Below are 12,207 nucleotides of genomic sequence, written 5' to 3'. Positions count from 1 at the left end.
CTGATCCTACTGCACACTTCCCAAATACATGCAATGCTGTTTTAAAAGCTGAAAATAAATCTAGTTTTCCAGAACCTTAACATTCAAAGCAGTGTGGGCAGCAGGGCAAGGGAAGGGATTCTTCCCCTCCGTTCTCTCTGGTGAGACCTCACCTGCAGAGCTGCATCCAGCTCTGGGGGCAGCACAGGAAGGACATGGAGCTGTTGGAGCAAGGATAGCAAAACTATCAGAGGGATGGATCAGCTACCTCATGGAGCCAGGCTGAGAGAGCTGGGGCTGCTAAGCCTGGAGAGGAGAAGCTCCAGGGAGAACTCAGAGCCCCTTCCCGGGCCTAAAGGAGCTCCAAGACAGCTGGAGGGGGCCTTTCTGCAAGAGTATGAAATGACAGGATACAGGCAAATGGCTTTAAATAGAAAGAGAGTAGGTTTAGGTTAGATACTATGAAGAAGATTTTTTTTTCTGATGCCCAGAGATGTGGTGGATGCCCCATCTTTGGAAACACTCAAGGCTAGGTTAGACTGGGCTCTGAACAACCTGATCTAGTTGAGAATGTCCCTGCTCGTTGCAGCAGGGCTGGATAACCTTTGAATGTCCTTTGTAACCCAGATTTTTCTCTGATTCTGTATTTCACTACTCTCTATCCTCAGATGCACTTGCAAAGTCTAAGAGCCCCCTTGGGTTCAGTTTTTGTACAGTCAAACATTGATGCACGACACTGACTTGAAGCATCTACAGATCTAGATGCTTTCAGAAAAATGTCAAAGGGCTATTTAGATTATGTTTAAAATGTTATTTTGCATGTGTGTCTCATCTAAGGGTATCATGAGTATTTTGCACAAGTAAAACAGGCATTCTAAAGCCCAAGGGTATTTTGTCTTAGTATACTGATTATCACTATATCATACACCTTTTTGTTTATATTTCAAGATCCATAATTTTGAATTCTTTTTTCAGATACCTTTTTCAGGTTCTTAGAAGGAAGGCACCTACAAAATAACAATACAACCATGCCTTGTTATGTGGTACAGTTCATGCAGGCACATAGCAGAGAAAAGGGAGGAAAAGAAGGTAAGTCCCACCAATTTTCTAGCTATTATACTAGACCAGAAATGATTTTATACTTTTTACACAAATCTATTTAATGTTTGAACTGCTGCACTCCAGTCTGCTTCTATACATCAAATAGTTCCACTGCCTCAAAGTAGGTATCACTGTACACATGTAGAAATGAGATCTGAATATGCAACCATTGCTGTAAAGAGCTGACTTCACCAAAAATACTAACCCAGCTTTGACTCCTGCCAGCACTCACAGCCTCTTTCCACAGAACTTTGTGTGACCAAGCTGCTCCCCCTGCTACTAAATCTAGTAAGAATCTATTTTAAATCTAGTAGGAATCTGTTTTTAAATAGAAACCCAGTAGATAAAAACCTTATCCAATTAATATATTTGCATCTCCTTTACAGTTTGCAGTAGATACACCAGAGAAGCTCCAGCCCATGCCCATTCTCCTACAATTCTTTGAGCTTCTGGCTTGGGAGGAAGTGAGCAGCAATAAAGCACATCTGGCCAGTCCACAGTTGGGTAGCAGCAAGTTCAACTACTGCCTACCTGTCAGCCAGTCAGAATCAGTACCGTGTAGCCCAGACCTGCTCTAGAGTAGCCACAGCAGATATCTGGCACCTTTTGTCCAGATACTGGCCCTAAATAACAGGGTTTGAAAAAGAGGGAGAGACTTGGAGGTGAGCGGGTAGAATCACATCTGGAACTGGGGTACGACTAACGAACTTCTTGCCCTTTTTCAGAACAGGCAATATCCTTCTTGGGAAATGTCTGGAAAGCAGGAATGCTGCTGTGGATGACAAGGGATGTTCATCAATAAGTCTTTAATACTCTATCCCCTCATGGTGCAGTAGCAGCACGGTGCCAGCACAAACAGGCATTTCCTTTCTCCCCCCAGCCTTCTCAGCTGTGTCAGCCTGCAAGACAATGCAGCTAACAAGATTACAGAACTGATCTGGATTTACAACAACAGCAAAACAATCATTCATTTTAACTTGGATTGAGTTTGCCAAAACAGTCACACCACCTATGCCAGCACAGCTAGGGTGGTAGCATGAGAAAACGAACAGCAAGAAGGAAGCTGGCACAGCTGCCAGATGAAACACGTGTCTTAACCAGGACAGCATTTGAATTGCAGACCTTTGCACTACAGGATCTTTCCATTCTTCCAACACAAACTGGATCTCCAACCAGATACTCTGCTCTCTTGCACCAATAGGTGAAAGTACAGCATGGATTGAATGGGAGAGGCAAACAGGAAAGAAGATGCAACACATATGAACACAGTAAGGCAGCTAAATAAACTGCTTTAGTGCAGACCCAGCTGAATGTGCTTCAGCCCCTCCCCTGAAGTGCTCAGCTTAGGGAACAAACTGGAATACATAAACTTCCAACCTGTACACATGCCTTCTACCTCTTAGAAGTAGGATTTTGCAGGTGAGTAGGCAATCTGCTGAATTTGCTCTGGTCTTTTTGGAAATGAGATGGGATGTAATCCACCATGCTCCTTGCAATTAGTTTTTTTTCAAGTTAGATAATATCCTTCCCCATGGCTAAGACTGTACTTTTTAAATTCAGCTTTTTGAGTTCTTACTCTGCCAATATTAAGGAAGCTGACATTTTAAGATGGTACAAAAGAAAGAAGAAGACATTTGAATTATGAACAGGTTAAGAGAACCCTGAACACTATCTTTATTTGCTCAAAAGCTCTAACCATGCTTCTCTTCACTACCAAAATAAGGACCAATCTGACAGGTTAAAAGTTTTAATGCTATCTCTATCCAGCTTTGGTTTTAGACAGTGTAACAACATTGGAAGAATAAAAACAACTTTCTGAGGTACGACACATGTCTGCTAATAAGCTGGTTTGAGATTTGTGGTTGTTATTTTCACACAAATAATGTCTTTAACTTCTCAAGCTTTAAAGGCTAGAAGTTTTTAAAAAGGTGTAATCAATGCAAACTGAGCACTTCTGGGGTAGAAAAGGGAGACTGCAGAAGAGATCTGTACTTCACCAAAAGTCACTTGTAAGGACTCACACAAGGTTTCCCCAGAGCCTGTTTTTTAAAAATCCCAGATCTTCGATACGCACTCAATCTGCTATATGCATTGCACTCTTTTTTTCCACCACTTTTCTCTTTTTTTTTTTTTTTTTTTTAATTTTGGTTACAATTCTGCTTCAACCCCCTGAAAACAGAGGTGATTTTCTCCTAAGTGCTGACCAAGACCAGGTGGCAGTGTTTACTTTCCGGGTGCACTTGAGACCAAAAAATTCCATCTCAGCAACACCCACCTCCTCACATGCCACACCTGAGGCTGTGAGCAGGGCAGAGAATGCCCTGCATTCTCCACAAGAAGCCTGGAAATCCCTTTGTGCATAAGCACCTAGACACCACATCCAAAGAAGCCATACCAAGATAAACAGCGAAGATAAACAAACTTTTTTCCCCTGGCAAATGCTTGGCTGTGTCTACATACACATTCACAGGAGGAGACCACTGTTTGCACATTCATAAAAGCCTTTTCTTTCTTTTGGAAATGAAGCATGTCTTCAGTGTAACACCAAAGAAAAAGAGGGTAAAGAGAGCATGCCAGTTCTTTGAAATCCAAGAAAGCACTTCCCAGAATTGAGAAGCTGCTCTTGCATCCACTGCAGAGCACAGCCTTCATCCTTGTGAGGAAACAGCTGCCTTTGAGGGACTAAATCCATCCAGAATAAGCAGGTCCACAGCACAAAGTTCTCCTCAAAGCAAAGCCTACATGTAGCCACACTGTTGTCTTGGTGAAATATATTTTAAGAAGAACAGCAAGGAAATCACAGTCCAGCCTTTCAAGAGACTCCTACAGAAAGCTGAGTTCTGTTCATATGAGCCTAACCACCTGAGTTTTAATTAAAACTTTCCTTCATGACCAAGGAATTGTGTAGAAGGTATACAGCTAAATTGCTGTCTTTACTCTACACTTAGGATATCATTTTTTTTTCTCCTTTCTTTTTTGAAAGGAAAAGGCCTTTCAATCACTCTTTGACTGTCAAACACACCCCTCATTCCCAAAGGCAAACTGCTCTTTGTTTGAATCAGAAGATATTAGGAACCACAAATCAGGAAAGAAAATTCCAGCTCTACTTTCCCTGGGTACAATCCATAAAGCCCTCAGGCTTTAGCAGCACCTTTAGAAACACCTTTAATGGCTCATTTGGAAATTTCAGACCAAGTCTGACTTCTAATACCGGGAATGTACCCCCAAATACTGGAAATGTTCCCCAGCTATCACCCCAGCAGCTGTGCTGACCAGGGAGTACTCTTGGAAGACATCTTTTCTTTTCAATTGCAGAGCTGTCTCAAAGACATTCACCTTTGAATACTCCTTCAGAGCTCCTTGGAAACAAACCCAGCTCCAGTCTCCTCCCTCAGGTTGTAATTCAGAAGAAATGGCAGATGTCTCCTCCACAAAAGGAGGCATAAAAACCTTACAGGCTATTTTAATCTTGAATTATTCAGCTTGGTCGAACAGCAGTCATTCCAATGGAATGTAGGCTTGTATTCCAACAAGGGTTTACTGTTTCTAAAATAAATGTCATGGTAATACATCAGTGCTAGACCTTTACTACCTGCACATTCACATTCAACAGTCACTGTTCCAGTTTAACAAAATAACAAAAGAAGGACATTTGCTAAAAGAATGAAGTTTAACAGCTATCCATCAGAATACCAAAATCCCATTCTTTTTGGAAACATCCATCCAATTAAGAGTACTGTAAAAATTAAAAAATAAGGCAAGCCTCAAGTAACTTCTACGTGCCTGTTCTTCTGATCCTCTTTTTATTTAAAAATTGCATATTTTTGCTTTAAAAATGATATATAGCTGCCAACTAAGCTCAACACTGAATTTCTTACAGCAACTCCAAGTTTCGTATCCTTAAAGTCCATAACCACAGGTATTCCTGAGCTGGAAAAAAAAAACAGATTTAATCTCTGCTTTTGTTTTCCAGGGTTTTACATACTTCTCTGGAAAGACAGACTCCATTTCAAGTACCACATTAAGAGCCCTGGACATCTATCCACAGGAGAGTTTTGCAAGGTTAAAAATGTACTGAGACATAGTTTTCCTCCTCTTGTACCAAGTAATGCACTTTATGAAACAAATCAATCAGATCAGAGATAGCAAACCATTAATACTTAAGTCAGAGAGCAAAAATGTTTCAAGTTGTATCCAAAAAAACTTTACTCCAAAAAAAAAAAAGCATGCAACTGATGATAAAGATTTGCAATTGATGATAAAGATTTCTGTTGTTGAAGCTCTGATCTGTCCACTCACCAAATTATCCCTGAACACAGATAGGAGCTTACTGAATTGATAAGAGACAGATTTTCTAATCATCACCTATGAAAATCCCTGGATTTCACAGGTCTGTGATCTGGATCACAAGACCTCCTCCACTGAGGAATGCTCTTGGGTCGTTGCAGATGTAGTCACGCTAGGAAATAAACAGTGGGAAAGGAAGATAAACAATCAAAACTCTTTAGTTTTGTTTTTTTTTAATTTCATTTTCTCTTGCACAAATGAAACTTAATAGAGAGAAAAAGGAGAAAACAAGTCTCCTTCACTCCATGACAACTCTCTCCCTCCAGCAGAATCACATCTTTGCAGTGGAATTTGAAGAACTGTTTGAAGGAAGGAGCAGATGGGGACCTGCTTTTACAGCAAGTATCTCACAGCAGAAAACAACCCCGCACACCACCTACCACCCTGCAAGATTCTGCTCTTGGAGGAGAATTAAAAAATAAGCAAACCACAAAAGCATTTGACAAGTTAAACTGGGGTTTGTTACAGTTTAGATACCACGATACCTAAAAAATGTAAAGGATAAATACAGAAAAGGTAAGATCTCAGCATTAGAGAGGATGTAAGTTCACAAGAAAGTGTTTTCATGCATATATAGCATTTCCACAGAATTATAAGATTACAGGTACTTATTCTTTAAAAAGTCACAGCCTTTGGTTTTTTTCCATAGATGACTGAAGGACAATATTGCAAAAATACAAGCAGCAAGTGACTAACAGGGGGAGAGGATGGACAAACAGACTTTCTGGGGATAAAAAAGGGACTCCTCAGAGTTCCATTTTGCCACACTCCGGGGTATAAGCTTCCAAACAGTATTTACTTCCCTAAGTGATGTACACATTATATTTAAACCTAAACACATGCATCTTACAATTAACCACATTAATTTCTTATTATTATGTTAAAACATGCAAGATGCCATTTAATGTCACTTTCATCCCAGTCCCATTTTTGCCTTGAGGTGTCACACAGGTTGGTATCACTTAAAGTTCCTGAATTTACTCAAAATATACAACAGGTGAAAATTCTTTTAAAATAAACCATGAAACTTTTGTGTTTGTTTGCTTCCAGATTTTTACCTCCCATTTTTAAAGATAACACTTAGCCTAAAGATGGCATAGAAATACTAAAAAATGGACTTACTCTGACATCAGTAGCATCTCCATGCCGGATGATGCTGGCCCACGTGGTCGGTTCACTGCTGTTCTCAAAGTAGTGGAAAACCTTTAGGACTCGTTCCATGGCCCCTGGGGAACGCTCCATCCCAGTGCTGAGGTGAGTCTTTGCACCTGAACTTGGGGTGTGATTCAAGTTTGGGTCAAGGTAAGCTGCTGCCATGGTTTTGCTAGATGCTAGGTATCTGTCATATTCTAGGGAAAGGAAAAGAAGGAAATTCATTTTAGTTATGAATGAATCTTATACTTCTTCATACAAGGCATTTACCAGAAAACCATGAAGATTCACTTCCTTTCTGGAAAGCAGCTAAAATATTTATGTACCTACAAAGGTAAAAACCCACCCAGATGACGACCAGAGAAACTGCAAGCCCCTTGGAGCAAATGATCTGAGCTTGAAAACCAGTTATTTACAGAAGTGGTATCTTTAGCAAAACCTCTTCCATTTGTTTCTCAGTGACTCAACCTAGGTCCCCGACAAAGCCTTTAACACCAAATACCAGCTCTCAGTTCGAACAGGAGTTTTCATTCCTAAAATCAGCCAAGTCTGGTCTTGTAACAATCCTCTGAAGTGGCATAAGGAAACCCCAGCACTGAATTAGTGGCTCTTCACTAAGAAGCCACACACCAACACCAGGCTCCCCTGTTTCAAGGCTAAAACACTGAAAACTTCACTCCTTTTGTGCTAGTTTGGGAACAGTGTGACACAAAACCATCCAGATCTTCATTATTCAGTGAGGAACCATTAAGAACACAGCTATCTTCCTTTCAGCAATTCCTGAACAAGTGGCTAAGTTTTCTCTTCCACCAGTCTGATTTCAAAGTCTGATGGTAAAAGGCACAGACCCTGGTATGAGTTTGCATGTCAAAGGAATAAGGAGAAAATTGCCTCTTGGCTACTGCTCCTAATTAGTCAGCCACAAGCAGATGGTGTCTGCAAAATCAATGCAGTCCAAGAGGAAAAGAGCAGAGAGTGCCTCCTCCCTGCCTGCCAGTCTAGAGCATCATTCCAGTCTGCTGGCTGCAGAGAGCAAAGGACTGCAGGGCTTTGCTCCAGGGCTTGGACAAGTGCACAGAGCTTTCCCTACCTCTCCTCCTCACAGCCAGCAGCCAGTAGAGAGGCAGTTTTGAAAATGTGAAGTTAAAAATAAACTAAACTTGATCTTTTTGGCATAGTGCTTTGAACGCCTTCCTGGTAGTAAACTGAATGCCTGAGCCCTGGTTTATTCACTGAGAGGCACAAGAGAGACCCTGCTTCCAGCTGAGCTCCTGTAATGCCTGGATGCCCCTCAGAGCTTCAGCCATCCCCCTGCCACCTGCCATGGCGCTCTGCTGACATCCCCAAAAACTGGCTCAGGGAGAAAAAAAATCATCAAAACCAAAACCCAGGTGATTTGTTTTTCAGGACTGGCTTATTTCATGCCACGGCTGCCTGAAGCTGCTGAACAGGAAGGGAAGCAGAACAGGGTGAGGGAGAGCATCTCCCCTCCAGCAGCAGCTGGTGCTAACACCAGCCACAGTCAAAACACACCATGAGCTCAGCTAACAGGAATTAGCACCAGCAATATCAAGGCTTGAAATCTTCAGACTGTAGATAACAACATTTGTGAGGCTAAAACCCGACTGGAAGTCTTAAGCATCAATTTAATTCAGACCCAGCAGATAAATAAGAAATAACAGCCCATCTGGGCAGGATGTCTTTACCTCTTGAATAAATGGCTGAATTGCATTAATCCAAGGGAAGGGTAAGAACTTACACTGGACAGACAAAAGGCCTCTCATGTCCTGCCCTCAGGAAGATGGTAGGAGAAGCCAAGGAGACTCTTCTCCCAAAACTCCCCCAGTGTCTGACCCTTGAGGGACTTCCCCCATCTTCCAGTTTCCTATCTCTGTGAAAACCCAAGAAAACACTACAGCTTTATCATTCCTCCTTTCTGGCCATCAATACAAATGAATTAAGCTAACCTTAGGCCCACATTAAAGGCTCTCCTCCTCTTCACCTCTCATGAACAGACACAGAACTGAAAATTCCAGGAGCTTCTCAGCAACTCTGATTTCTCACCAAAGGAGCCCCAAGCTGTTTTCACACAAACATTGACTTTAAAGCTGAAACAGGCACAAAAATCTCCCTTCTGGCAAACTGATACCAAGACAACAAGACTGTGCAAGCTCCAAACTGCAGGACTACTTTCCTGTAAGGCTGAAATAGTCACTGCTAAACCCCAAAGGTCTGCAGGGTGGGGATTTTCACCAGGACAAATTCAGGCAGATGAGCAGTCCAACTGCTCAGAATGAAATTGCAGTTTTCAGGCTCAGACAAGACCACTGACCTTGTGCAGGATGCTCTGCATCCTTCAGAACCACCCAGCCTACCTCAAGGTCATGGGTGAAACTGCTTTATTTAAAGTTTACATAAGCAGACAGCAGGGAGAATTGCTACAACACAAAGCAAAATGAGTCATTTCTTCACAAAGGAGAACCAAAAGAATGTCTGTGTTAGTATTAATTCACCACACTCCATCCACTTAATACATACATTCATCAGGTTTTATGTGGCTGAAGAACAGGGAGAAAACGTCTTGGGGAAACACCAAACCAAACATTTAGATGTCTAGCCATAGGCTTAAATATGGCAAATCTACAGCCCTTGGGAGCAGCAAACAGGAAAGCAATGCAAGACTCCAGTACCTACTCACTGAACTGCTCCTACAAGGTGTCATGGAAAGCAAAACATTATTTATAATATTTCCATATTCATCAAAATGTGGAATTAGACATCAGACTGACAGCACTGGGTACGGGGTCAGTTTTCACAAGGTTCTATTTCACAGAGGTTTTTCAAAGTAAAACCACCCCCCTCCACAAAATTTGAACAGCAGTTTTCCTTCAGAATTTGATCACTGCTGGTTCCTTACAATTTCTTTTAAAAAGCCCAACGCTTACTTTATGAAGCACCAAAACAGCAATAAATCTGATGGCTCCAGGTATAGAAACACATACCATATCTCTGTTATGGACCTATTAACATTCCCATTAAAAACAGCCCCTGGGTTTGAGCTTGTAATGTGACTGTAAAACTCTGCCCCAGGCCAAAACTTTGTAAAACACAGCTGCTGTTAAACAACTATTTTACAAGAGCTGTCAGGCTGTTTTACGATACAAATAAAGCTCAGATAACAACACCACGATGCTTATTTGGGCTGTTCTAAATTCAAACCAGACTAGTGTGTAATGCTGCAAAATTACACATCTTGGTTTAAATGAGCAGCTTTAATCCTCTTGGTATTAAATAGACAGGTAGTGTGTGCTACCATGGGCCAGAAACAAGCTGCAATCAACTAAAAGAAGGCAGATTTAGATTGTATATAAATCAGAAATTTTGGACAGAGCAACCTGGTCTAGTGGAAGGAGCTCTTCCCTGTGGCAGGAAGTTGGAACTAGATGATCTTCAAGGTCCCTCCCAACCCAAACCATTCCACGATTCTATGGCTTAATTCTACTGTAATTTATTGGATCTTGTGGTATAAAAGGCTAATGGTCTAAAGTCAAGCGTGGTCAGATTTCTTTGTATGCAAGGCTCTGTGCCAGCATCCCTTAGAGCTTCCAAGAGGAAAGACTATTGTTCTCCCAGTGCTTGCACTTCAGAGAAATCACAGGGATTTCTCAGCAATGTCAAGGACTATTCCAAGACTGGGGGAGGAGCAAAGCAAACCAGTCCTGGCCTGGTGACACTGAGTGGGTCTGCTGAGATGCTGCAGTTGTTACCAGACTACAACACGAGATATATGACTGCTCACGTGGATATCCTTTACTGTGGTGGGAGTACCTGAGATTCAGGCAAGCTGAATCCTTCCAGAGGTCATTTCCTCTAAATGTAACTCCTCCTCACACATTCCCACATTTGCTGACTATATCAGAAACAAAGTCAGTGTTATGACTTCCAGTAGCACAATCAAAGTTCTAAGTCACGTTTCACTATCAGCTTTGAGTATTCAGAAATTAAATCATTTCCACTAACGAGACAGTCAAAAGTCATTAAAAAATATTTAAATCAATTAACTGCAAATTGGTTAATAAAGTGATAGTAGAGTCATCTCATAAGGGAAATGTTTTAATGCAAATAATGTCTTCAACATCAGCAGTTTGATAATAAAAAATAATTAAAAAAATAAACAACACTTTCTCCTATTAGTGTTGGCTGATGGCCAACAATGCAGTGCTAACAAGTTCATGTTACAAGGAATCAAGCTGTAATTATTCACACTGTGACTCCACGTTGTCCTTTGTAGATACCATGAAATCTTATTATTCTTTAACCTCCATATTCTGATCCCCATTTCAGGCTTGAAGGCATCGACATCTATGAGCTAAAGGCCCTTCCAGGTGGCATTTCTGCAAAATAACTTGGTCCATCCAAATTCAAACCTATACAAATCTGAAAGAATCTATAAATCTATTTTTTTTAGAAAAGATCTATAAAAATACAGTAAGAATTCACAGTTTGTTTTGTTCTCTGGTCCTGGTGTAATAATCCTGCAAGACTTAAAATACTTTCAAATATTACAATTATTAAAGTAAATAAAAGCCTTTAGATTGCTTGCACCTTTGACAAACAATGCTGCTTTACTGGACAGACTGACTGGAAAGCAGCTTTCCAGAGGACCAGGATGTCTTGGTGGACAGCAAGCCAACCATGAGCCAGCAATGTGTCCTTGCAGCCACCAGGCTCCTGGGCTCTGTTCCCATCCTGACAAGAAAGACATGGACATTATGGAGACAGTCCAATGAAGGACCACAAAAACAGTTCAGGAATTGGAGTGTCTGTCATACAAGGAGGGCTCTGAGAAATGGGATGGTTTGGCCTGGGGAAGAGAAGCTCAGGAGGATCTTCCAAATGTGTTTAAAAAAGTAAAGATGGAGCCAGACTGTTCCCAGTGGTGGCAAGTGAGGACATTAAGCAATGGGACAACACAGTCCCGAGCTGTAGGCTGACCCTGCTCTGAGCAGAGGTGCTGGACAAATCTCCACAGGTGCCCTGCAACCTCTGAAATTTTATTTGGCAACAAAAACTAAATTAAGAATTTATTTCACACTCTAAAATCATAAATTATCCATAATATATCTCACATCAGAGAGTAAACATCTCGTGCATTTCAAGCCCAATCCATTTTCACAGCTTGCATTAAATCCTGCTGTAACTCACCTTGCAAATATTAACTTGACTATCTCAACCTCACAGACAGGAAAGGTGTTAAGGACAATTTTAACCACAATCTCCATGACAAAGCCTGTATTTTTGGGGCCCATGTTGAGAGTCAGCACATTGCTGACTTTTGATATTCCACTGCCTGATACAAACACATCCATGCCACAAGAGAGAGGCAGCCAATGTGCCAGGTGTATAACAAGTTCTTTCTGCATTTCCTTGATGTCAATATCTTGTTACACATTTAAGGATGAAACCTGGAGAAAACCATTAAGTTTGTGATTTCAAATTAGGGACGAATGCAGAAAGAAACGAGAAGGGCTATTTTTTCCTTTTATCATCATTTTAGCCTTCAAAGACATTCAATAATTTCAGCTATTTCCATAAGTCACGTTGGAATGTCCCTGTTTGTTCCCTGCT

At 41.2% G+C, this 12,207-nt stretch overlaps 1 protein-coding gene across 3 annotated transcripts in view; it reads right to left on the bottom strand.

The window, feature by feature from the left end:
• PTK2 (protein tyrosine kinase 2) overlaps positions 1 to 12,207 on the bottom strand; it is a 188,866-nt gene that overhangs the window by 99,732 nt on the left and 76,927 nt on the right. For all 3 annotated transcript variants that reach the window (XM_056482884.1, XM_056482885.1, XM_056482883.1), the window contains one exon: positions 6,550 to 6,776. In XM_056482884.1, coding sequence (XP_056338859.1) covers positions 6,550 to 6,744 — 195 coding nt within the window. In that variant the 5' untranslated portion in view covers positions 6,745 to 6,776. The remainder of the gene's footprint in view (positions 1 to 6,549; positions 6,777 to 12,207) is intronic.

This window comes from Oenanthe melanoleuca, chromosome 2, assembly GCF_029582105.1.
Source record: "Oenanthe melanoleuca isolate GR-GAL-2019-014 chromosome 2, OMel1.0, whole genome shotgun sequence".
In the NCBI taxonomy this organism is placed as follows: Eukaryota; Metazoa; Chordata; class Aves; order Passeriformes; family Muscicapidae; genus Oenanthe; species Oenanthe melanoleuca.
The sequence above is the reverse complement of the archived record's forward strand: the minus strand, read 5'-3'. Positions and strand labels throughout refer to the sequence as shown.